This window comes from Diadema setosum, chromosome 22, assembly GCF_964275005.1.
Source record: "Diadema setosum chromosome 22, eeDiaSeto1, whole genome shotgun sequence".
NCBI lineage: Eukaryota > Metazoa > Echinodermata > Echinoidea > Diadematoida > Diadematidae > Diadema > Diadema setosum.
In genome coordinates, this window is record NC_092706.1 from 10,137,798 (window position 1) to 10,162,508 (window position 24,711).

The 24,711-nt window shown below is 40.4% G+C and overlaps 1 protein-coding gene across 1 annotated transcript in view; it reads right to left on the minus strand.

Annotated features, from left to right (window-relative positions):
• Positions 1–4,783: 4,783 nt before the first annotated feature.
• Positions 4,784–24,711, minus strand: part of LOC140245399 (uncharacterized) — a 38,699-nt gene continuing 18,771 nt past the window's right edge. The window contains exons 5-16 of the mRNA XM_072324976.1: positions 24,087–24,228; positions 23,546–23,646; positions 23,017–23,115; positions 21,760–21,827; positions 20,555–20,641; positions 19,684–19,795; positions 18,591–18,706; positions 16,613–16,752; positions 14,950–15,145; positions 14,550–14,651; positions 14,027–14,214; positions 4,784–10,848 (exon numbers count right to left, since the gene is read on the minus strand). Coding sequence (XP_072181077.1) covers positions 5,116–10,848; positions 14,027–14,214; positions 14,550–14,651; positions 14,950–15,145; positions 16,613–16,752; positions 18,591–18,706; positions 19,684–19,795; positions 20,555–20,641; positions 21,760–21,827; positions 23,017–23,115; positions 23,546–23,646; positions 24,087–24,228 — 7,084 coding nt within the window. The 3' untranslated portion in view covers positions 4,784–5,115. The remainder of the gene's footprint in view (positions 10,849–14,026; positions 14,215–14,549; positions 14,652–14,949; positions 15,146–16,612; positions 16,753–18,590; positions 18,707–19,683; positions 19,796–20,554; positions 20,642–21,759; positions 21,828–23,016; positions 23,116–23,545; positions 23,647–24,086; positions 24,229–24,711) is intronic.

Sequence of the window (24,711 nt, forward strand, 5' to 3'; positions counted from 1 at the left end):
TTCATTTTCAGAGTATGGCAATACAAATTTAAACAGAACAAATATGGCGACTTAGGGAAGGAAAATCACACATATTTCAACTCAGTCGGCACTGAAAAATTATCTCGACAGAATCATGCGAAATCACACGCATATCTTCTCAGCAACGCACTTGAATTTAAATCGCAAAGTTTAATGCAATTTTCGTGTTTGCTGTCATGTGGATGTGCTGGCAAGCACCACTTACAAGAATCACTCGAATAATGATTACATCAAAGATGCTTATCTCGGTAATTTCAAAACCAACATGTTCTGCTGGTACAGATGACCTTTTTCTGCTCGTGCTCAAAGTGGAACCCTGAACTGGCTTATTCAAAGGATCTTGTCTGTCTGATGAAGCAAAGCTTGTTATACATGTGAACATGCACTGTCAATGTCCTGTAAAAGCAGAAATTTTTATGCATATAATTTTTCAAGCCGGGCCAGGTAAAGACGAATGTCTCATGTTGTGATTTCACAATTGAGCAGGAACTTCAAACAGTTCACTGCTTCCACAGCAGTAATGTTTGTTTTGGCAGCACATGCTATGGTGAAAGGTAACTGGTCCACTACAGGGACTAGCTAGTTGATGTAAAGAAAACTACATGTAATAACCATGTAACAGTACAGTAATAACCCTACAACATGCCTGCCTTGAGATCAAAGAAACAATACATTCACATATTTTTTTAACAAGCGAAAATTTGGCAGGCTTTCATTTTTTTTTTCATTTTTTCACATTCATGTTGCGAGGAATGTGCAAAAAATTTCCACTTTTACAGTATATCATGAATATACACGTGTAAGTAAATCAACAATACATGTACCATTTTTCATGTCAAGCCAAGTGCTTGGACAGACTACCCACTCCTTGGATATTCTGCATCCAAATTGAGCAATTGTCGCACCTGTACAAAGTGATATGTAATTGCATGTATTTTAAGTGCAATAAAAAGATCAGTTAGACTGCACGACAAATGTTATGGGCCCAGTTCATCAATCTGTGTTTTTGTGTTGTAAGCTGGATAAAAGTGGTGTGGATTTGTTTTGTTTTGTTTTTCCAAGAGGCAGTGTATGTGTGTAATTAATGGTACTCCGTTTGCTTCCACCTGCGGAATTCATGTTTCATGTTGATGCACATTTTATCATAAGCGTAGAAGGTTCCTGTACTATGTGCATGGGCAGAGCACAAATGTACTATATGTATATGTGCATACATATATATGTATGTGTATATACTGTGTTATATATATATATATATATATATATATATATATATATATATATATATATATATATATATATATATACATGTATGTGTGTAATTAATGGTACTCCGTTTGCTTCCACCTGCGGAATTCATGTTTCATGTTGATGTACATTTTATCATAAGCGTAGAAGGTTCCTGTACTATGTGCATGGGCAGAGCACAAATGTACTATATGTATATGTGCATACATATATATGTATGTGTATATACTGTGTATATATATATATATATATATATATATATATATATATATATATACATGTATATACATACATATGCTTGTATATAAAACAAGCTATAAGATGCCCCTTCATTTTTTGGGGAAAAGGAGAATTTCAAAATGAATACAATAAGAATTAAGAGTATACATTTATATGGGTATAAAACATGTTAATTGCCTCAAACCGTTTCCTTTTTTTTTTTCTTGTAGAGTTTATTTCATCCTATACATTCTTTCTCAATAGCATGAAAACTGCATGTATATACAAAAGTGGTATACATTACAATATTCTGATAGAGATGGCTTTCTCTGTCATGGCAAACAACTGCAGGTATGGCTCCATGGTCATGCATGAAATTTTTGTGCACACATAAACACATGAAGAAAAATCAATACCAAATCCTAAATATCCCATGACATCAGCCATAAATAAAGCCAATGAAAATGTTTGATTTTCATGAAAAAAAAAAAAAAAGAAAGAGCAAAGTTACTCTGTTTTGACCTGTGAGCACAATGTTGCATACATGTAATGCAGATCTGCTTAATTCTTTTTCACATCTTTACATACATTTGTAGCTTACGTATCAGAGTCGGGGGGGGGGGGGGGGAGGGAGGGGAATGAAAGATATATACACCTTTCACCAAATTCTTCTGGCTGAGGACCCAAAATAAACATTTAGAACATGAGCCCATTTCCTGCCTCTATAAAAAGATAATTATAATGATAATAAGATAAATAAATAGATACATGTAAATAAATACATGTGAATGTCTTGAAGTTTCAGCAATGGAAACAAATTAATGAAATACCTATTCCTGATCAACCTCCGAGTATCATTTTGGCATTTCACTGCAAAAAGAACAATGAAAAGAAAAGAAGTGTGTGTGCTTTTTCTTCATAAACATTAAATGAAACCATTGCAAGCATCTATGTCATTGAAGTTCAGAGAGCAAAAATAGAAGATCAAAGTGTGTCATACTCCATTCTAACAATACATGTACATTTTACTCAAAATAATGTGTATACTGAATGTCCAATTAACTGATTGCCGAGATTCACTCCTCTAATATTTGATGTACAGCACCTTCATCAAATTTCAGTCTCACGTATGACAAAATAAGTTATGCATTTACTTAGTATGCCAATGCTAGTCCTTTGAAATTCATGTACAACATTGTAGTCACCCAGGCCACATGCTTTTATGCACAAATTACAAGATACATCAGTGATTAAACAGATTGAACAATCTCTATGAGTATCTGGCTGCAAAGCACACATCTTACACCTGGATACAACAAAGAAATTTCTATCGAAACATTCAATTCTCACTGTCAAAAACCTAGATGAGTAACTCTGATGAACAGTGGCATACACAGTACTCCAGTCATGTTAGTGGCACACAACACACTTATCAAGCAGAGAGGCTATCAAGGTTGGACCACAAGTCTCCACTGACCCTAGCACTGAAAATTTGAAGAAGAATGTAATCACTGTCACAGTGTCTTGCTTTTAACAAGTCAATACACACATTTACAGATTGAAAAACACAAAAGTTGTAACCTCCACAAACTGCTTCATAATTTCAAGCTTTATTAAGAATTAATGTCCTGCATCTCAGAAAATTATCCCCCTCAAAAAAAAAAGAAAAAGAAAAAGAAAGAACTAACCCTCTTCTCCACCGACAGCAATTACGAAAAATCACCATTCAATATGCCTTCTCATTTCAATATAGCAATCTACAGAGGTAGTTTGCTATTCACGGTTGACAAGTATACCTACCAAATCGATACTCCATGGTACGGCATGCTGGTTTTTCAAGCAACTTACTATGAGCTAACATGCACGAGTCTCCTATACTGATTACATCTACAGAACTCCTAGACTAACCACATAATTAAAGGTACGTGCCTTTATTCTGGCCTAAAAATTACATTTTGCAAAGTTCAAAATTAAAACAGATGTTGCTGTACTGCTCTGGCTCCGAGGGTACCCTCTCTGCATGTGTATGTGCACAGACATTTGTGAAATTGTGGCATTACAATGCAATCTCAAGTGTGTGATTGAGATGTACATGAATCTGTATTTATACATGTACATGTAATTCAAAATACATGTATGTCATTACATGTTAAATACCTATACACTGCATCGCGTTAAGTATCCAATTGACATATCAAGTCATTTTCATTTCTTGATAATTCATACATTCTGATTAATAGGTCAGATGCAGTGTATTCTACAGTCTTCAGGGATGGTTTCGAATGAAGACAGATGATACCATGGTGTTTCACAGACAGAAGACACGAAAGATGAAAATATCACCCACAAAACTGGAAGCAATGACACAATGTGCACTTCATAAGTCACTGCTCATTTAATGTTTCCTTCAAATTTCATAGATTCCCAGCTTTGTGCTCTGTGATCTGTCATACTCATTACATAATCCTAAATCCCCCCAATAAAAAAAAACAAGAGAGAGAGAGAGAAAAGAAGAGGATGGACTTACTGATGTCTCCATCATACACACAAGTTTGAATGAAGTATCACATATACCATAATCTCAATTCCATGCATTTCAACTGCTTCAATCTTGCAGCTGAAACAGTCAAAATTTGAAAACCATACTCATCGCTTCCAGAGTCACTCATAACTTTGTACAGGCTTGGAAATCATGAGCCGCGCATTGAGCATACACTGGGGGTTTCATCTTATCACACTGCAATGGCCACTTTGCCAAGCTGATGCATTCCTCTGTGCCTGCATACTTTGATAAATAGAGATGTAGTTGTGCACACATAAATGAAAGTGTGGTCTGAGACCTATGGTTAAAGCAAACACATCGCATGCTTTGAACATCTTCACAAAGCTTAAAGGCTTTCTTAAAACAGGTGATTAGCTGTAACAAGAAGTAAAGACCTACTTATTTTTGATACATCACAATCTCATCGCCATGTGCGCGAACTGTCACAAAATTGGATTTCAGTGCCTCCTTCCTCCTCCTCCTCTGATCTTCTGGATGGACTCTCCAAGTTTCTTGGAAGCCAGCAACATACTGTAAAAGTGGAAATTTCCGTGGTTTGGAAATTTTTGCGCATTTTGCACAACCAGAAGCTAGCGCAAAAATAAAAGCATACAAATATTTTTGCATGACATACATGTATGTTCCAGAAATTAATGTCCTGATTCCGCAGAATTAAAAACAGGCAAAGTTCATCTCACCTGGCTGAGTGCAAAAAATAACTCGCACAAAAATATCCACTTTTACAGCAATATAAAACTCACTGCAACTTGCAGATGGAAAATAGAATAAACTTGTCAATTCCAGGATCGGCTGTGATTCTCTATAGGCTTTTTAAAAAATTCACGAAACCCTTTGTCAAAAGCACCTGTCACTTTCAGGCATATGTCAAGAAGAAAGTCACATGATTGTAAATTATTGTATAATCCATATTGTAACTTGAAGAAAAAAAAAAAGTTTCATGCCAGACAAGTAACCAGAAACCAGTTGCCTCTGGCACATTTGCAACAGTACACATTGATTTACTTGCACATGGTCACACCTGGCTAAACTGCAATGTAACTGACACTGAAGAGTTGTAAGAAGGCCTACTGGTCCTCTGGATGGATGGAAGTGATGAGAGCCTCGTCCATCAGCTCATCGTCAATGCGACAGGGACTCCTGGAGACGCTGTCAGAGCCGAGGCTCTTCACTGATGCAGGCGACTTGCCGATGCCCAGGGGGGATTGTGCAATCTGGCCGAGGGGAGAGTGAGCCACAGCACTCCTGGGCGAGGTAGATCCAGCCTCAGTCTGGGTGTTACTGTTCCTACTCTCTGGCCGCGGAGATCTCTGGGCCTTCTGATGGTGGGTCCGCGGAGATTGCGGCATGTCTATCACCATTCCAAACTCCTCCTCGCTGTCCACTGGGCTGTATGGTGATGCTGCCTGCCGCGCCTTCTTGGTCACCGGCTGCTGAAGGTTTATCGGTGTGGATGACCGCTTAGTCGCCTTGGGACTCGGAGCACCGCTGGGGCTGGTCACACCACATGTGGATATCTGCTGTGGGCTTGGAGCTTTGGGGGAAATGGGGCCAAGGGGTTTGGGAGAAGGTGCAGACTTTATCGCAGGCTTTGGACTTGGTACAGACATGACAGTAGGATTCCTTGGGCTGGGAACCATGGCAGGACTGGGCACTTTGAAGTCGATCCCTGGCTGTTTGGATACGGTGCTACTCTTGCTCATATCCTCAGAGAGGTCCTTTTCTGGCAATTTGCTGTCACTGCTTGTACTACTAGTTCTGGGGTCCACCTTCCTGATGTCTTCAGTTTTGAGCTTGTCTTTGTCTGTGCTCTTCGTTTCCTGAGAAATGTTTTTGTTTTGCTGGGGTTGTGTTGTAAATGTCTTGCGATTTACTTCTGCTGTCTGCTTCCCCTCACGACCACTGTTCTCACTAGCATCTTTGGCATCCTTGGAGAGGCTTCGCATAACCCCTGGTTTAGACGTCTTGACAGGGTCTCCCTCTTTCTCCTTGCTAACTCCTGCAACCTCTCTTTTCATCCGCGGGTCTAAGGGTTTGGATTCTTGTTTTTTAACGGAGAAAGTTTGAGTCTTATTTTTCTGAGCCTCTGATGATGATAGCTTACCATCTCCTTGAATGCTGCTCTGCTGAGATTGCGGACCAGGCTCTTTTGCCATAGTTGGTTTGGGTTTCTGCAGTGGCCCCTGGTCCTGTTTGACCAGTTTGGTCCCTGTCAGGGGTTTGGACTCGGTTTTGGACATGTCAGGAGAAGATTTCTGTAAGACTAAGGAGGTCTTTCTGGCAAGTTCACTTGGCTTGCTTGTCGAGGGTGTTTGGGATTTGACTGACGGGGATTGCATTCTTGGTTGGGAAGACGACGTTTGTAACTTGACACCTGTGGTTGAAGGAGGGGTCTGCCCGACTGTCAAGACCGATGTCTGCATCATTTCTGGTGTCACTGCCAACTGGACCTTTGTGACTTTCTGCTGCCCTCTCTCTGCAGACTGGTAAGTTGACTGCACATGACTGAGGATGATGGGTTTACTCCGTGAAATGGGCGATGTGCCAGGTCTGGCTGCCGATTTCACTGGACTTGTTGTTGCACTTGATGTGGGGATGCTACTTGTACTCAGTGGTGAAGGCTTGCTCTGCTTCACCGAGATACTCTTTCCTGTGGGACTACTCGCCCTCTTCTGACTACCAAGAGGGGGTGTGCTGACTTTTGGAGGTCTCGACTGAGAGGGATGCTTGGGGGATGACTTACTCTTTACAACACCAGGAGTCTGAGCTGATGGGGAAGAAATCAAGCCACTGGGTCTAGAAAGTGGTGAGGGGGATGGTTGTCGAGTTGGTAATGGGGGCCCTGACACTACTGGTCCTTTTGATACCTGAGGTTTTGCACTCTCTGACTTTGCCACAGAAAATGTCATGTCAGTTAATTTCTTCTCCTTTGTAGGTGTATCCGTATCCATCTTGCCATTCCCTCCACTCTTGCTAGGCTTTACACTCTCCGTCTTTTCATTTCCACTGATTTCAGGAGTGGATGTTTTTGTGTCTTTCCCAGAGTCTGGCTTCTCTTTTTCCTCTCCCCCAGCACCTTCCCCTAATCCTGATGGGGCAGATCCAAGGGCACTGAATAGACCAACCCTCTCCACCCGCTCAGCCTTTTCACTTTTTTCCACTTTGTCAACCTTTTCAACACTTTCCTTCTCTGCATTTTCTTTAATCTTGTTGATGATGCCCATGAGGGACTCTTTTCGGCCAACACGCATGCGCGGTTTGGGTGTGGTGACTTTCCCAGAGCTGGGACCAGCACTTGTTGGTGTGCTAGCAGACAACGGGGTGGTAGGAGAGGTTAAAGATGGAGTTGCCGTTTTGATACTTGCTGGTATTTCTAATGGTGGCGGCTTATTAGATGTAGTTGTCGAAGATTTGGACACTGCCACAGTTGTTTTTGTAGGTGTCTGAGGAGCTGATTGTGACAGAGCAGCAGCAGAAGAAGTTGGTGGTATGCTTGTGGTAGCAAGAGTAGAGCTTGAAGTTGTGCTCACACTCACGACAGTCACAGGTTTACAAGCAGTGGTTGTCACTGTATTGGGTGATGTGGTCACAGCGGTACTGATGGGGGAGGCCTTTGGCACGGTTTGTGCAGCTGATGGTGTTACAGTCAGGGGAGTAGTATCTGATGTAGTTGGTACTGGAGTGCTACTGTAACTCGAAGTGCTGGGTATAACTGATGCAGTAGACATAGAAGAAGTAGTTGATGTGGTAGACGTGGTATTGACAGCAGTAGTGATTGTGGCACTGCTATTCGAAGATGTACTGCTTCCTATAGATGGGGTTGAGTTAGAAGCAGAAGAAGTTGATGCGGTACCCTGACTGCTAGGAACTTTGCTTGCACTTGAAGATGTAGGAGCTGCTGGGGGCTTTACATTTACTACAGATGGCTGCGGCTTTGGGGTACTACTCGTAGAAGTCTTTGGTACTGGACTTGGTGACCTGTCCAGTTTTACTTGGGACTGCCCCGACTTTGCACTTCCCAAACTGGAAGGGAGTAAACCACGGTTACTGACCTGAGCTGCAGCTGCACTTGCTTTTGACCCATACGTTGACGTTGACATGGACTTCGACAGAATATTTGGTCCTTGTCTCCTTACACCTTGTCCCACAGCTAGTGGAGATTTGCTCACTGTGGACAGTGATTTACCAAATGGCGGCTTTGCACCGTCTGGTTTCCTGCCTGTGGGACTCACTGTCGTAATGCGTTGCCCTGACTGAAGAATCTTCTTTGGTGAGGCAAGCTTGGGGGAATCCCCCTTCCCCCACATGGGCCTCTTTGGTGAGGACAACAAAGGGCTCTTTGCATTTGGAGATGGTGAAGTGGCAGGTTTGGGGGCCGAGGGCATCTTGGAGCCTGGCAGCTGCTTACTCTCAGATGCCTGCTTACTTAACTTTGGAATACGGGGTAGAGATGAAATGTTTGTCTTGGGGAAGAAACCAGCAATTGGAGATCTTGGCACTGAACTAGCACGTTGCGAAGAATCGAGGGACCTTGCTTTCTTGGCAAGTTCTGCCTTGGCCTTGGATACATTAGACATGGGTGAACTCTTGGCCATTGAATATGGCTTCACAGACGTGGGCTCTGACTTTGTTGCTGCAACATCGTGAGTACCCTTAGACTGAACATCCTGTGACAGCCCCTTGCTGGTCTGGTCATCAACAACTTGCACCTTTGACACATCCTTCAAAACTCTAGGACCTTCCTCTTTGATGGGCTTCACTTCTCTTTCTATTTCAGTTTTCAAGGCAGATGGGTCTGGTTTGATGGATTTCATAACTGGCTCGGCTCTTTCTGGCTGCTCCACTTTTACTTCTGATTTGACTTCTGCTTTGCTGTCAGGTTTCTCCTCTTTCACTTCCCTCAGTCCCGGAGTTGGCGATGGAGTTGCAGAGTCACCACTTGTCACTGGCCTGATCTTTATCTTCGGAGGGGCTGGACCAGAGTCTTTGGCTTTTGATTTTGGCTCCTTCTCAGGCTTGTGGCGGATTGTCTTGAAGGTCATCTTCAAGGGTTGCTCTATGTTGACAGCCATTGTTACGCTGGAATAGTTGCCATGATCTTGGCAAGGCTCTGGGGACGATTCACTGCTGTATGTTTCAGGTAATTTCTTCTTCTGTCGACCCCGCTTTTTGGGTTTAGGTGCATCAGAATCAGAAAAACCACTCCCATCTCTAGCACCTCTCCGAGACCTCTTCTTTGAACCCCTGCGGACACCCTCACTCTGCAAAGATGGTCCAGATTCTGTAAAACTCTTGGTAAAATTCTTTGGCTTTCCTTTTGACACAGGTACTCGAAGACGGGCGGCAGGAAGCGATTGAGACAGATTGGTCACACCTTGCATCCTACTGAGTGGAGCTGGTTTCCCACCCAGAGACGAGCTACCTGTGGCCATATCGAGGCTGAGACTCTTGGTAAGGTTGGACACACTGAGATCCAGGACGCCACCAGTCATCTTGGCCATATCGGTTCTAGTTTCAAGACCAGCCTGTATGGCTGTTGACAGAGGGCCCGGGGTGAGGGCAGACAATGACACAGGGGGAGGCAGGTCGGTGGTCGTACGGTGCTGTTCATCAAACTCACTCCCCGTAGGAATTCCCATGCGAGTTATTGCTGTGTGCACGCTTGGCAAGCTGCCAAACTCATCGTCATTATCAAACACTTCCGTATTCTTCAGCAGATCTTCATTGATGTCGATGCTGTCAAGACTATACTGGGAGCGGCAGCTAGCACGCCTTCCAGTTTCTGGAGAAATGGTGGACCTTGGGGGATCAGGGAGGAGATCCTCTGCAAAGAGATTCTTTGACTGGTGAGAAAAGATATCAGAATCTACACTTCTATGCAGCGGTTCCGCTTTAATCACAGCAGGTATGTCTTCAACAGAAGAGTGTTCTGGCGTACTCAGAGTACTGTGAGACATGGCCTTTGGCGGAGCAAATGTTGGTGTGGTTGGTACACTGGGAATGCTTGGCGTCTTGGGACTTTGGCGCGCACCAACACTTGACTGTGAACTGGTGCTATCCAAACGAGGAGGGCGCCCTCTTTTGGGCTTAGCAACAGGTTGAATTGGATGGTCAATCTCTGACAACAAGGCCGACAGCTCCCCGGTTTGAGGCACAGATCTAGGTGGGTCCATCACCTGGCTTAACTTTTGCATTTCTGATAGTCTGTTTTGAATCTGCATCCGATGAGCCATATCGTCATCGTGATCATCTTCGCTTGCTTGTCTTTTGGGTGACTTATCGACACTGACAGACCGCACACGCTTCAGTTTCTTGGGCCCCCTACCCGATTGGCCCAACGGCTGTGCAATGGCGGCCACTGGTGTCAGAGTATTGTGTTCTTGCAGCAGATTCATCAGCATGGGGTTCTTGTGCGGCCTCGGGCCAGATGGCAGAGGTGGAGAGGAGATCGGCGATGGTGATGGTGGAGGGATCGCAACTGGTGCAGTGCTGTTGGCAACTCCTGCGGCGTGCTGCAGGAGACTGGCCAGCATGGGGTTCTGGGCCACTTTGGTAGGCTTGTCCCCCAAGAACTCAAAGGCCTCACCATGGGGCAGGATGGCCGACAAGGTAGTCGTCAGGTCGCTGAGGATGCTGTGAGAGTGGAGCTGGTGGGATGATGAGGACTGGTGCGGACGGTGGCTGCCAAAATAGGAACCTCCATGACTGCCTCCAACGCCACCATGACGATGCAGGCTACTGACATGGTCAAACACAGAGCCACCGGAAGGACCAGAAGAGGGTGCGGGTGACTGACTCACCTACAAATTACAGGAAAGTAAAGTTGAATGGCTGATTAATCAGGGCCAAAAATTCTGAACACAACATATTTTGTATAAAAACCAAAGTGCATGTCATACAAAAATACCTACTGGATGAGATTTTCTCAATATTTGGTCTTAACTATATTTGTTCTTAAAGGCATAATTTACCATTTGCAGATGAGACAAAAACCTAGCAATAAAATAGTTCTAGAATGTGAGTGAGGGATAGAAACAATCTCTATAAAAATTTTAATCAGTAAAATCGATGTTAAGTATCGTTAAATATACAAAATGTGAACAATAGTTTTAATAAAAATGTTTCCAGACTAATAGTTACGGTTTAACCCTAATCCCCACAGGTTTTTTGAGGGACTTGAAACCACCAAGGGGGGGGGCAACTTTTTGCCCCCCCCCCCCCCCCCCCCTTCAGATCTCGGTCGTGGATCGTGCGATCCTGCACTAAGGTAGAGGCCAATATAATTTACAAGACTGTATAGTTAGATTTTTCAAATTTTGATTTATGATTTTATATTAATTAATTTATGCTAATGTAGGCAAAAATATTTTTGCCTATAAATAAAAAAATGAAGCTCCAAGACTTCTAATTTTTGGTGAACATATTCTTTTCAATATCCTCAACAATAATACCGAAGCAAAAATTCGGCTTCATGATTATTTCTTATGTATTTTATTGTTTATTGAATTTCTTATGTATTTCCTTGTTTCTGTTTTTTTTTTTTTTGTCTAAATTTGTCGCAGAAACTTTTTAAAGCATAATCAGCCTAAAATAAATCATTATCAGCCAATGAATGTAAAAGTACTTATCTTTATATGAATTAATTGCAAAAACACAATTTACATTGGATTTGTACACAAAATCATGTTTTTGAGCAATTTTTTAGTCGAATTTTTTTCAAAGGGGCGTGGCTTCAAAACGGTATGCCCGGGAGCGACAAATTTGGTCTCAAAAGTTGTGCGATACTTGAAAGAAACTAGATATATCGCTACGGCAACTGATATGCCTCCGCCATAATGCATGGTTCTCCTAATAGGTCTATAGTACAATGTCTTGACAATGTGTGATGACAGTTTCAAACAATTGGCAAAATATTAAAATGACAGGTTTGACACAAATGTGCTGAATGTTCACTTTCCTAGAACTAGGTTCAATTGGATGAATGATTAAAATGTCAGAGTGCAGGTATTTGGGGAACTGATGATTTTTACTTGACTTTTGACCCTTTTATAAGTTTATGCATTGAGTAATTTTTCAAGGTATTGAGAAGAAGTATAATTTCAGTATCAAATGGGAAAATAGCATTATCTAAACCTGACCTTTGACCTTTGACCTCACAGTTCCAAAGAGAATCACTGTTAAGTTGAACATGCATAAATATGTAAGTTTCATGATGATACCTTGAGTTACTTCTGAGATATGGAGGAAAAAGTGCAATTCAGCACTTTCACTTGACCTTTGACCTTTTGGCAAGAAACCTCCCACAGAATATATATTGGGTAATACATGTATACATCAAGTTAAAAAAAAAAAAACAACCTTCATTCATTGCATAAATATAAGGAGAGTAGTGATATTTTGAGAAGTTGACCTTGACCTTTGACCCCCTGACCTTTGACCCATGACCCCCAACTTCTCTAGATAATCACTGCCCATCGGTACAAGCATATATACTAAGTTCCATGAAGATACCTTGAACCATTTGCAAGATATGGAGAAAAACATGAAATTTCAAAAAAAAATTCACAAAATAACCTGTGACCTTTGACCCTGTGACCCTAGAATCCACACAAAGTATTATCCCCCAAGGATATACCCTCATACCAAGTTTGATGTACAACTACCACACGGTTCTTGAGATATCGACAAAAACAAAATGGGACGGACGGACGTACGGACGACCCGAAAACATAATGCCTCCGGCCACTTCGTTGCGGAGGCATAAAAAGTCATAACATGTCGCGGCGAGAGCATCACGCGTTGCGGAATAATCACGTGAAACGCTGAGGGGGGGGGGGCCAAAATGCCTTCTTCCTAACCCCCCCCCCCCCCCCCCCCCCCCCCCCCCGGTGGGAATAGGGTTAAGAAAAATACTTATATCTCCTTATATTTTAGGCTTTATTTCAAAATTTTATTGGGTAGGATGTTTTGTTGTATGACAGACCTACTCATATTGCATCAAATGTGATATCTTGAACATTTGTGAAATCGCTACTCCAAAAGGTAAACTGGACCTTTAAATAAGGTGGAAGTTACATTTCAGTGTTCATTTCCAATATATAGATCAAACCTTGCTATACACAATTGTTAGAACACTAGTGATCTACACAAATAATCTAGAAATAAAACCAAAGCAAATAAATATACTCTTCACTGGAATTTTTGCAAGGTTTGAAAAAAAGAAACAAATAAAAGACCCTCCCCAAAAAGTGCTGACAGTGAGTCTTAGAGCAAGCTTCATCATATCAATTTTGTGCAGGAAATTAGAACCTTCGCATCATTATATCAACTTGCCCAAATCATTCATTAAATATAATAAGTTTAATGTTTAAAGCCAAGTATTTGTAAGTAAAAAAAAACATAAACAGGAGACTCCCATTATAGCAAATCCATGGGATCGGCAGTTTTCTTTTGTTATATTGAAATTTCATTATAGCCAAAAAAAGAGTACTGCATACGCCGAATATTTCGCGAGGTTTTTATTTTCTCGAATTTTGCGAGTTGGGTGCTATTCGCGAAATTAAAGACACGCGAAAATATTTACTCTGATCGCGTGTAAATTTCTCCGTTCAGTACAGGACTCCAAGATCGCGAATTTAACAACTCACGAAACTGTTGGGAATTCCCGATTCGCGAAAATTTAGACTCGCGAAATATATGGCGTATACAGTACATAAAGATATATAGACAATAATTTGCATACCTGACTTTCATGGTAATGAGAGTTTTGTTATAACCATATTCACTAAACTGAGAGTACATGTTATTTTTTCCAATTCAATTCTACCTCAAAGATCCACAGCTAACAGACAGAAGGAAGACAGGAAATACTATCAACAAATATCAAATATATGTTCCAAAAAGATTGATTTCAGGGTTGGGCAATTCTCATATTCCCAAATTTCTCTTGGTGCTCCCATTTTGGAAGTGTCCCCCTACCGGTTTTGTGAGTTGGTTGGTCTCCAGCCACTGCTCCGCCTTCTTCATCACGGCCCTCATCGTGATGGGTATCGAGAGGCACTTCTGGAGCACCTTGGTGGCGTACTCGTCAGAGCAGAACGGCTCCTCGTTGGGCGGACAGTGCAGCTTGCATTTGACGGAGGAGTGATCCGTTAGGTCGAACTCCACTGCAGAGAGGCAGAAAAAGAGCAAACCAAGATGTTTTCTTTATTCTCTGTGCACTTCAAGCTAAAACACAGTTTTCATAATGGCTCAAAATTCATCTTCCACCATTTGGATTTTGCTTGCCATACATCAAAAGGGTCTACCAAGAAGCTTGTCCTGGCTGATGCGATTTGCCTGGATAATGAGCTGTTTGGAGAACAAAGGTATAAATACTGGAGAGCCAGGATGAATACCAACACAGTGTTGTTGACAGATTGCAAAGGATATTGAACAGTGCCACAGCTGTTTTGAGTCTCTTCAGTTACATGCAATAGGGAGAATTCAGCTTTCAACTCACCAACGGCCACGCCATCTTTCGCCGGGTGTTCAAAGGTGACAGTCAGCTTCTGGTGAGTGCACGGTGCTACCTCAAAAAGCAGCGCCTTTGAGGAATCACCACCTGCGTGAGACAGAATATAAACGTAATATGGCTAATTACAGGTAGCAGCCCTTACACATGTACTAGCAAAATATAAATTAGTGATGATGTGAGGGGAGGCACCTGAGCAAACGTTACATTACACAAGGAAAGTCACACTGACTTTATACCATTTTGTATCCTGCACTTCCTGGGGACTCTGAAAGAAAACACTTCTTATGTCTAGTTCTCATGTCCAGTAAATTGACAGATGTGTTTATCGGTTTTCAGATAAATGGCATATGCACTCAACCCCTCCAAATACATCCCACCACCTCACCTGCATGATCTTTGCTCCGCACACAGCTTGCGATGAGTGTGTTGTACACAGCCTGCTGCCGCAGGGTTGTGATGATCTTCGTGACGTTGTTCGGCGACGTGAAGTTGATCTTGGAAAGGAGAGCACCTTGCATTTCACGGATGTCACTTGGGCTCACAGAGTCAATGATGTACGAGTGCTTCTGGTCGGGAAGATCCTGAACAGGATGACAAGTATCAATCAAATGATCAGCCACTGGCTTTTGTCATAACATAGGGTTTGCTCAATGTCCAACTTCATCTAAAACAGTCTGGCAAGTTTGACACAACTTTAATGTCACCTTCAGAACTCTTTTCTCTTTTTTTTTTCTTTAGGTTACAATTGTCTTTTATTACACAACAGGTTGATGGTATCTCAGATCACGGCACTTATTTCAAGCCCTGCGTGTAAATCTCCGATTGTTCATCTTTATCTAGTCCAAGAGATACGAGATGTCATATATTTCTTGTACAGAAAGATTTCCTTGCATCACACTTCTGCCACAAACCTTCAAAGAAATAGGTAAAAGATGCATATTGTAAAGTATATAGTATTTTCATGTGTAGGCATCCTAATTCAAGCAAAAGATGCTTTCAAGGCTGCCTGGCTCTCATTGTCAATGCCACTTTTATGTGTTTCTGTGTTTTATTTTGCTGAATAAATGGCCTACCTTGGCCTCAATCAATCAATCAATCAATCAAAAAGATACTAATACCTTGCGCTTCATTATGCACAAAGACAATGAGAATCAGCACATGGTTTCACCCACTAGATTGATGTATAAAGGGCTGTCAACAATCAAACATTAAAAATCAGCAGGGTTCCAGAGAGCAAGTAGGGACATCCGTTTTGTGTTCTATTAATCTTTAAAGACTCGTGCAATGCAAATGGATGTTGACTTCTGTTGATTTATGATATCCTCGACATCATTCATGTGACCAAATGAATATCTATGTCAAGTATTTCATAATAATTTGTCTCTTTTCTATAGATTACTTGAAAAGGCCCACACAAAACCTCCCAAGCCAAGAATCCATCAATGACGTCCACTGTCAATCACTGCTAAAGCACTAATATGATTAACAACACTGGAATACACCTTCTCCTAGACAGAGCATAACTTTTGAACATTTCCCATGCTACTATCATATTCAATTTTCCAATGACAAGAGACATTGCATGGAAAGATGCAAGTTTGGCTCAGTTAAGGAACGGTGCACTCCAATGCACTTTATTAATCACAGTAGTACATCAGTAGTGATCGACCAAAGGTGTTATCGACAGAATCTTGGTGCAGAAGGGTTTGGGGCTTTTTTGTGCCTCATCTATTAAGTGAAAAAAAAAAAAGAGTGAAGAATTATTATAGAATATATGACACACCTTTAGATATTCTTTTATCCACATACTGTAATTGATGATCACGGTACTACAAATTAATGCAAGTCAACGTACATTTGCATAGCACAAGTCTTTTGATGGGCAAAAAAAAACCCAAACAAAACAAAACAAAAAATCCCCAAATCAGTGACAATCTTATATAATTCTGTCATGCTATGATGAGATGCCCCACATTTTCAGGAAACATCCTGGACAATCATGGGGACTTGTCTGCTCCAGGTATAAAAGAAATGACAATCTGACTCACCACATGGAACATATTCATCCTGCTATGTCTCCCGTCCTTGGCCTGGTTTTGAAGTAGGGTCACAGGGTCAAGGGTGAAGCGGCAGATGAGGGTGTTGAGGGCTGTGGCTGCCGAGAGGTCAGCATACTGCGTGGACACGCCTAATCGAGTAAATTGTCAAAACAGTTGTGTTTTTTTAAACAGCTCTTTCATATCACATTTTGTCATCAGGTCAAAAATGTCTTAAATTGCATTATTATCTTCAATATCACAATGTCATGAACAATTACAGTTTATTTTCTTTACTTCCTATGGAGTACTGCAGCAAGGCTGCCTGTAGACATGTCTGAATATCTTTCTTTTCCACTGTTTACGTGAAGAAAAGCAATGAAGCGTCTCCTTGGGGTGAATCTTCGAGAGTAATTCACAAAATTTCCAAGCTATGCTTTCCTTGTGGATTTCTCCTTTCCATATACAGTTAAAAGTACAATTTTAAGGTTTGAATTTTCTTTAGTTTTTCTCCCTCTAACAAATGAAATTTGTAAGATTGCAAATGCTGATACGTAATCTAACAAACACGTCGGGAAAAGGAATTCATGGGACTCGAACCTGTCATCTACTGCTTTCCGGTAGCGGCACTACCACCAGACAGGTTTGAGTCCCATGGTTCCCTTTTCCAACATGTTTGTTAAAGATAATAAAAAGTTTTGGTACCTCAAAAGCTTCCCCGAATTTCCTTGTCTTGGTTTGTGTTTCAGGTTAAAGTACGTTGTCTGTGAGAATTACTCGCCCCAAAGTGCTCTCATGTCTTAGTGATCATGCAATAATGGTTTCGTACCAGAGCCGACGCTGTACAGCGTCGATAAATATTGTACGAAACCACTGACTGCGACCAGCAGCGTGCAGCCCATTGTACGCATAGCTAACTGCGACCAGCAGCCCCATACGCATAGCGTAATGGGGCTTCGCGTTGTAGCATTCAGGATCATGACAGAATTAGTATCGCGGGTAAATGTCAACTTAAAATCCAAAAACTTCTTCGATTTGAAGACTTACCAATTAAGTTGAAGTATTGAGAACAGGCTTCGAACAACGTTTGGTTCTGCCAATAGTCCCTTTCTTTTCGAATTGATGACTGAATGTGACTCGGTCGAGAGGACCTTGGGAGAGCTACATACACTGGATATCATGGCCAGCGCATGCGCACACAAACATCTTATCCGTTCATGGATTTGAAATTTGTGTGCATGTGATGTGTTCGCATGCACTGGCTGTAGTATTCAGTGTACTGTATGTAGCTCTCCTAAGGTCCTGTCGACCGAGTCACATTCAGTCATCAATTCGAACAGAAAGGGACTATAGGCAGAACCAAACGTTGCCCGAAGCCTGTTTTCAATACGGCTTAATTGGTAAGTCTTCAAATTGAAGAATTTATGGGATTTTAAGTTGACATTTACCCTGCGATACTAAATCTGTCATGATCCTGAATGCTACAATGCGAAGCCCGATTACGCTATGCGTATGGGACTGCTGGTCGCTATGCGTATGGGGCTGCTGGTCGCATTTAATTGCATGATTACTAAGACATGAGAGCACTTTGGGGCGAGTAAGTCTCACAGTGTTAGTTATATGAAAGGTACTTTAACCTGAAACACAAACTAAGACAAGGAAATTCAAGGACACTTTTGAGGTACCAAAACTTTTTATTATCTTTAAATTACAGAGGGAGACAAACTGAAGAAAATCAAAACCTCAACCTGTACCCTTCTACTTAATATTCTCTTGGAAATATAATTTTAGTTGCTTACTTGTTAATTTATCAAAATATAAAGACAAAAATACCATAATGACTCTATTATGTATCATTGAAATTTGCGTAATTTGAAATCTTTTTTTTTTTACTCATGTAAGTGTTATGTTTATTACCTTGTTTTACTTTATATGGAAATGAATTATTTGAACTAAATTGATTGAAATGAATTCCCCTTGAAATACCCACCCTGGATGTTCTGGAGTTGCCTAATGAGAAACACAGACATTGGCATGGGCTGACTCAGCTTCAGGACAAATGTTGCCGGGATCATGATGCTGTTCTGATTGGTCAGGGGAAGTATGCTGAACATAACAGACAAAAAAAAGACAAAACATAGCCAAAAGCATTCAATGAGCAGAACCCTCCATCAATGCCACTGGAACAGTGAAGTGACTCAAGGATGACACTGAAATTTGCATGCATCCTTCAAAAAGTCCTGGATCTGGATCATGTTCTAGAACACCACCAAATTCTGATCATCTTTTGCTTTTCTCACAACAAACATACAAGTACCCTGAAAATCTCATCAAATTCTCTTAAAGGACAAGTTCACCTTCATTAACATAAGGATTGAGAGAATGTAGTAATATTAGTAGAACACATCATTGAAAGTTTGAGGAAAATCGGACAATCCGTTCAAAAGTTATGAATTTTTGAAGTTTTTGTGCAGTCACCGCTGGATGAGAAGAATACTGCAGTGTATGATGTCACATGCGTACAACAATATAAGGAAAATTTCACAAAATTTCATCTTTTGAAAAAAGTACACATTCCCTTGACTCGTTACTGACATATGTTATGGGTAATATCATTCCCATTGCCTTTAGAAAGAGGCAAGTCAAGTGCTCTTTTATTATGCAAAAAAAGTGAAAATATGTTGAATTTTCTTTACATTTTCTTTATATTGTTGTACTCATATGACATCACGAGCCTTAGTAGTCTCCTCATCCAGCAGTTCCAACACAAAAGTTTTAAAAATTCATAACTTTTGCATCGATCGTCCAATGTTCCTCAAACTTTCACTGATGTGTTCTACTAATATTGCTGCATTCTCTTAATTCTTATGTTAATGAAGGTGAACTTGTCCTTTAACCTTTAGAGTAATCATAGTAAAAGACAAACAAACACAGGCAAAAACAAACAGGTTTCATTAAAAGCTAGATCATATAATAAAGGCTTAAATTTTGATCAAATCACAAACCAACAATGCTCTATTAAGAAGAAAATTTGCTTATCCTTGTTATTTGGCCCATTGAGTGGTTGAATTTCACATGCTTACCTTGTTATCTTGTTATCCATGGTCATCACTGTTGGGGCTGTCTGGATTTTCCGCTGAGTGCCGCTCTCTATCCCAACTGTCACAGAGAGGCCTAGGTCTTTTGGAAGTGGCTCTGAAAGACAATAGTCCACATCATTCACAATGTAGTCCATCCAATGGATACAAAGACATTTTCTGAACAAAAACATGTACTTCATGAGTAAGCATTGATCAGCAGCAGCCCAAAATATTGTGAGCAACATCCGAAGTGGTTCTGTAGGGAGTTTCGCATAGGAAGTCCCCCCCCCCCCCCCCAAAAAAAAAAAAAAAAAAAAAAAAAAAAAATAGATAAATAAATAAATAAATAACATGGATTCAAGACATGCAAGAAAGATAAGTGAACATTCAGAGAAACTGTGAAGGCAATCAGTTTGAATTTATACATCCAGATAGTTCTGACAAGGGTTATGTGCTGCCCTCTCTTGTGAAAACTGTGCAACGATTTGTGACATCAGAGGAGTACAACAATCAAAAGGTACAAAAAGAAAATATCACACAATCAATTTTCCTTGAATGAGCACATGACCCATTATTCCTCATGAATGCTTGGAGAATTAAATTTGCCCTGACATACCTCAGTCACTAGACGATGAAATGTGCACTTAATTATAATGTGCACTTAATGTGCACTTAATGACAGGTAATGATCAGTAGTGGCAGCAAAATGAAAATATGTCATCTGTGTTCAAAAGTAATTATTCTACATCAGCAGATGTAGTAATTTACACTCCTCCAGCCAAAGTAGTTAAATAACCAAAGCGGCATCTTACCAACTACTGATCTTCTGCTTAGAAGAAAGAGAAAGAGTACAAAGATCTGTAGGTCACTTCACCTTTGTTCGATAGTTCTGTGGTCTGCTTTTTTTCCACATCCAAGAGATCATAGGGTGAGACAAAGTACGTTAGACGCATAGGATGGCCTGATGACACAAAATGATGAACACAATGAGTAATGTATTTAATTGCTTCAAGAAAGAGTACCGGTAGTAATAGCTATCTAGCATATGCACATATATTTCCATAAATTCAAGAAGAAAGACAATACGACTCGAAACGCACATCCTTCAAAAACTGTAGTCATGCGGTGTACCTCTTAGATTCCACACAACATTCAATTGTGTAGTCAACGCATCAACATGAAAAAGACTCATCATCTGGGTGGGAAAAAATGGAAAAAAGTAGCATTCTTCCAAGCAAGACTTATTTAAAATGACTTTTGTTGTGAGCTGCATTATTTTCAGGTCACATTCGACTTAAGGTTTTATTCCAAATCCCTTCCTCTGTAATAAAACATTTTCCTCCGCCATATGCAACATAACAGCATAATATCTCCCAAAAATGATATGGCCAAGGTATTACTGAATCAGACACAAAGATAATTAAAATGATATGGCCAAGGTTATACTGAATCAGACACAAAGATAATTAAGTGTACTGTATGCAGTAAAACTGTAAATGGATTAACTGAATTACGAGCTAACAGCATACAAATATTGCAGGGACTCACAATAAGCTATGCTTGAAGATGTAACAACTCTCTTTTCCATATAATACGTGAACATTTATTTAATCAAATCAATATAATTCCACAGCTAAAAACAAATTTCACATTCCCTTGCTCATAAATCAATTGTTGACAGATGCAACAGACAAGTAATCCTACTGGACTTCACTTTGTGTTAACATGCATGTCAAGTTTATAACAGGCGCTGGCACTCGAGGCATACTAAAGTCTACACATACATCACAGTTTAGTCTACAAACTTACAATTAAATCTTATGTGTATTGTTCCTTTATAGGGAAGTTTATTTGGACAACCAGAGGGCTTGTTAACTAGAAGGCAAGTTTTGAAATGCATTCAGTTTTTGTAGGTCAATGAATGAAACAGCTTGCTGCCATATCTTCTGAGAATACATATATACAAAATGCATCCACAAATTTGAAAACAATGTCTTTATTAGTAAATCTGGTCACTTACACAATGCATGTGAAGGGGGGGGGGGGGGGTGATGAAAAAAAATGTTAACATTGACTCACCTCCTACTCTGGGGGTTAGGTAGCCTACCGGTCCCTTTGAAATGTGCATCAGAGGGCTGATCTCCGTTCTAATGGATGGTAGGACATCAAACAAGGCAAAATGCAACAAAGTATTACAAAGAATGCAGCACCATAAACTTCCTACATCAAAGGTTTTCAGTGTTTCCTGGCAGACTTGCTTGATTTTGATCAAAAATATAACTTATCTTTCTCCAAATACACACATACATCAGGGCTCGATGCACACTTTTTTCTCAGGTAGCCTGAAATAAAAGCGAGCTCAACAAGCCACTACAGTGCACTCCTGTTCGCCCATGCAGAAACAATAATGCTTGTTCCACTATGTATTTTCGAAAGCAATCCTCATTTCGTTATAACGGAGCACATTTCTTTTGTTTTTCTTTGTCAGCGGCACTCGGAAAAGACTTCGTTACAACGAACATTTCGCTATAACCGTGTTCGTTATAAGCAAATTTTGTACCATAGACTTTAATGGCAATAATTTTGGGACCAGAAGTTTTACTTCGCTAAAACAAAATTTCGTTATAACCGTGTTTGTTGTAACGGGAGTGCATTGTATAAATCTTAGTTGCCCTATTTCTTTTATTAATTTGGTGGCCAGACATCAATTTCTAGTGACCGAAGGCCACCAGGGCACCACTAATGTCGAGCTCTGCATACCTTTTAAGTCATTACTGTAAAAGCTGTAATTTTCACGTACAGATATTTTCGCAAATGTGGAGGTAACAGACATTTTTGTGAGATGCTGTTTTCACGAATTGACGCTATCGTAAATGCACTATTACTCTAGCACATGACGACATTTTTGCATGTTGTTAACTGTGATTTGCAAAATTTAAAAAAAAAAATCCACAAAAATTCATTTTTCATGCAAATGACAAATTCCATCAACTTGATACTGACATATATTCTGGGTAGCAGAGCAATTATTCCCTCTGCTTTCTGAAAGAGCCTAGTCAAGTGCTCTTCTATAGTGCTAGAAAAGTGCATTTTTGTGGAATTTCTTTATCTTTTCGTTATATAGTTGTCCACTCATACGTCATAACCTATAGTAGTCTCCTCATCCAGCGGTTCCAACACCAAAACTTTATAAATTCATAACTTTTGCATTGAATGTCCAATTTTCCTCAAACATTCGCTGATGTGTTCTACTAATGTTGCTGATTTCACTCAATCCACATTGCTCTTTGGGCTTGGGTTCCCTTTAAAGAAAACATACTCCTGTATTCTACGTACCCTGGTGGTGGCATCTTTTTGTTTCCTCTGGCCTGAAACACAGTCTTCAGGTCAGTCTCCAGGGCAACCAGACAGTTGAATGCTGTGCACTTCATCTTCCTACAAGAAGAATAAACAGGATTATGTGAAATTACAATATCCTCTACAAGCCTCCCATATTCCTGTGTGATCCTCATGCAAAGCTGATTGTACTGCAAATAGGCAGCGTTAATCCATTTGCTTTTGTTCTTTTTTTTTTCATTTTAGTTTGCTCATATTTTGTAAACCCTAATCAAAATAAATGAATGAATAAATCAAATACTGGTATCTGATCCAGCTGAAGACCTCTTGGCCTCAATGGGAAAATTTGAGGTATTTCAACAGTCAATGACATATAAGTAGTGATGACGAACACTCCTAGGGAATAGATGTAAATGGACTGTGAATGTAAACACATAACTGCTACAAACTTGTATCACAAGTCTGCAAACTGGTGTACAAGTGCTTTCACATAATATTTGATATGGATTCATGTCATGAAGGTTCTTACGTATCTCCGCCAAGTTGATGCATCTGACACAGTCCAATCAGATGTTCAGTGAATTCCTTGAAGTCATTCTTCTTCAGTACCTCACACATCTCAGGGCAGCTCTTTAACCAAAAATAAGAAGGGGAGAATGAAAAATAACGATAGAATTACAATAATAGCATCTCTAAAATATCTGGAATTGTAATGCTTCCTATACCTTTAGGTCATGAAGACATGAAGGCAAAATTTATGTCTTTACATGCACAGCTAAAATGGCTCAACCAAAAACAATCGCTGAATGCAAAATCAAACTTATTTCCTTTAGCACACATACAAAGCATTTTCAGCATCTATAAGTGAGCACTCTTGATTGTAATGGTCAATCAATCATAGATGAGCAATTCAAGTAACATCAGCTTCTGTCATCAGCTCTGATGGAGGCTGTCACATGTATAAACAAAATAAAAACAAATACAAAACCAAACAACAGAAGATTTATTACGCAATTACATTGCATTTCTTCACACACCATCTGGTCAAAAATGTGGAGATGACCACTGACCTGGTTGTTGCCGGTCATACCATGACCAAGAGCTAGCATGACATCCCTGACACTGCCATTGGGCTGCAGAATGACCTCCACGTAGAAGCAGTCCGAGCTCAGGTACACGTCGGTCTTCTCAACACTCCACGTCGACTTCAACCTTGGGGGTTACAAAGAGAAAGAGCATTCAGCATCTCTGTATATATGTCATCTTTTTTTGCATCTGTACTTATTGTAATTCTGGCCCCTTTTCTCCAGAATCACTGTCTTTGGTAGCCGGGTGCTTTAACATGGATGAGAACAGAGTAAAATAGAGTTCAACATCTGTAGATAACTAACATTTCCTGGAAGTGTGAACACACTATAAGACACATATAGTGTTTAAACTTCAGGCTAGTAACAATGCTTCATCTGAGCTCTTTTTAAATGTACAAGCAGGCCACTCCATCATGCAATTATCTACTATGATGCAAAGTATGCAATGCATTGAAACTCAGCAGGCAAAAAAGAGAGACCAAAACAAAAACAAAACACACACACACACACACACACACAAACAAACACACACACACACACAGATAAAAATGCCATATTGATGTCAGTACATTCAAGACATGTTTGGCTAGAAAAAAAGAGGGAAAAC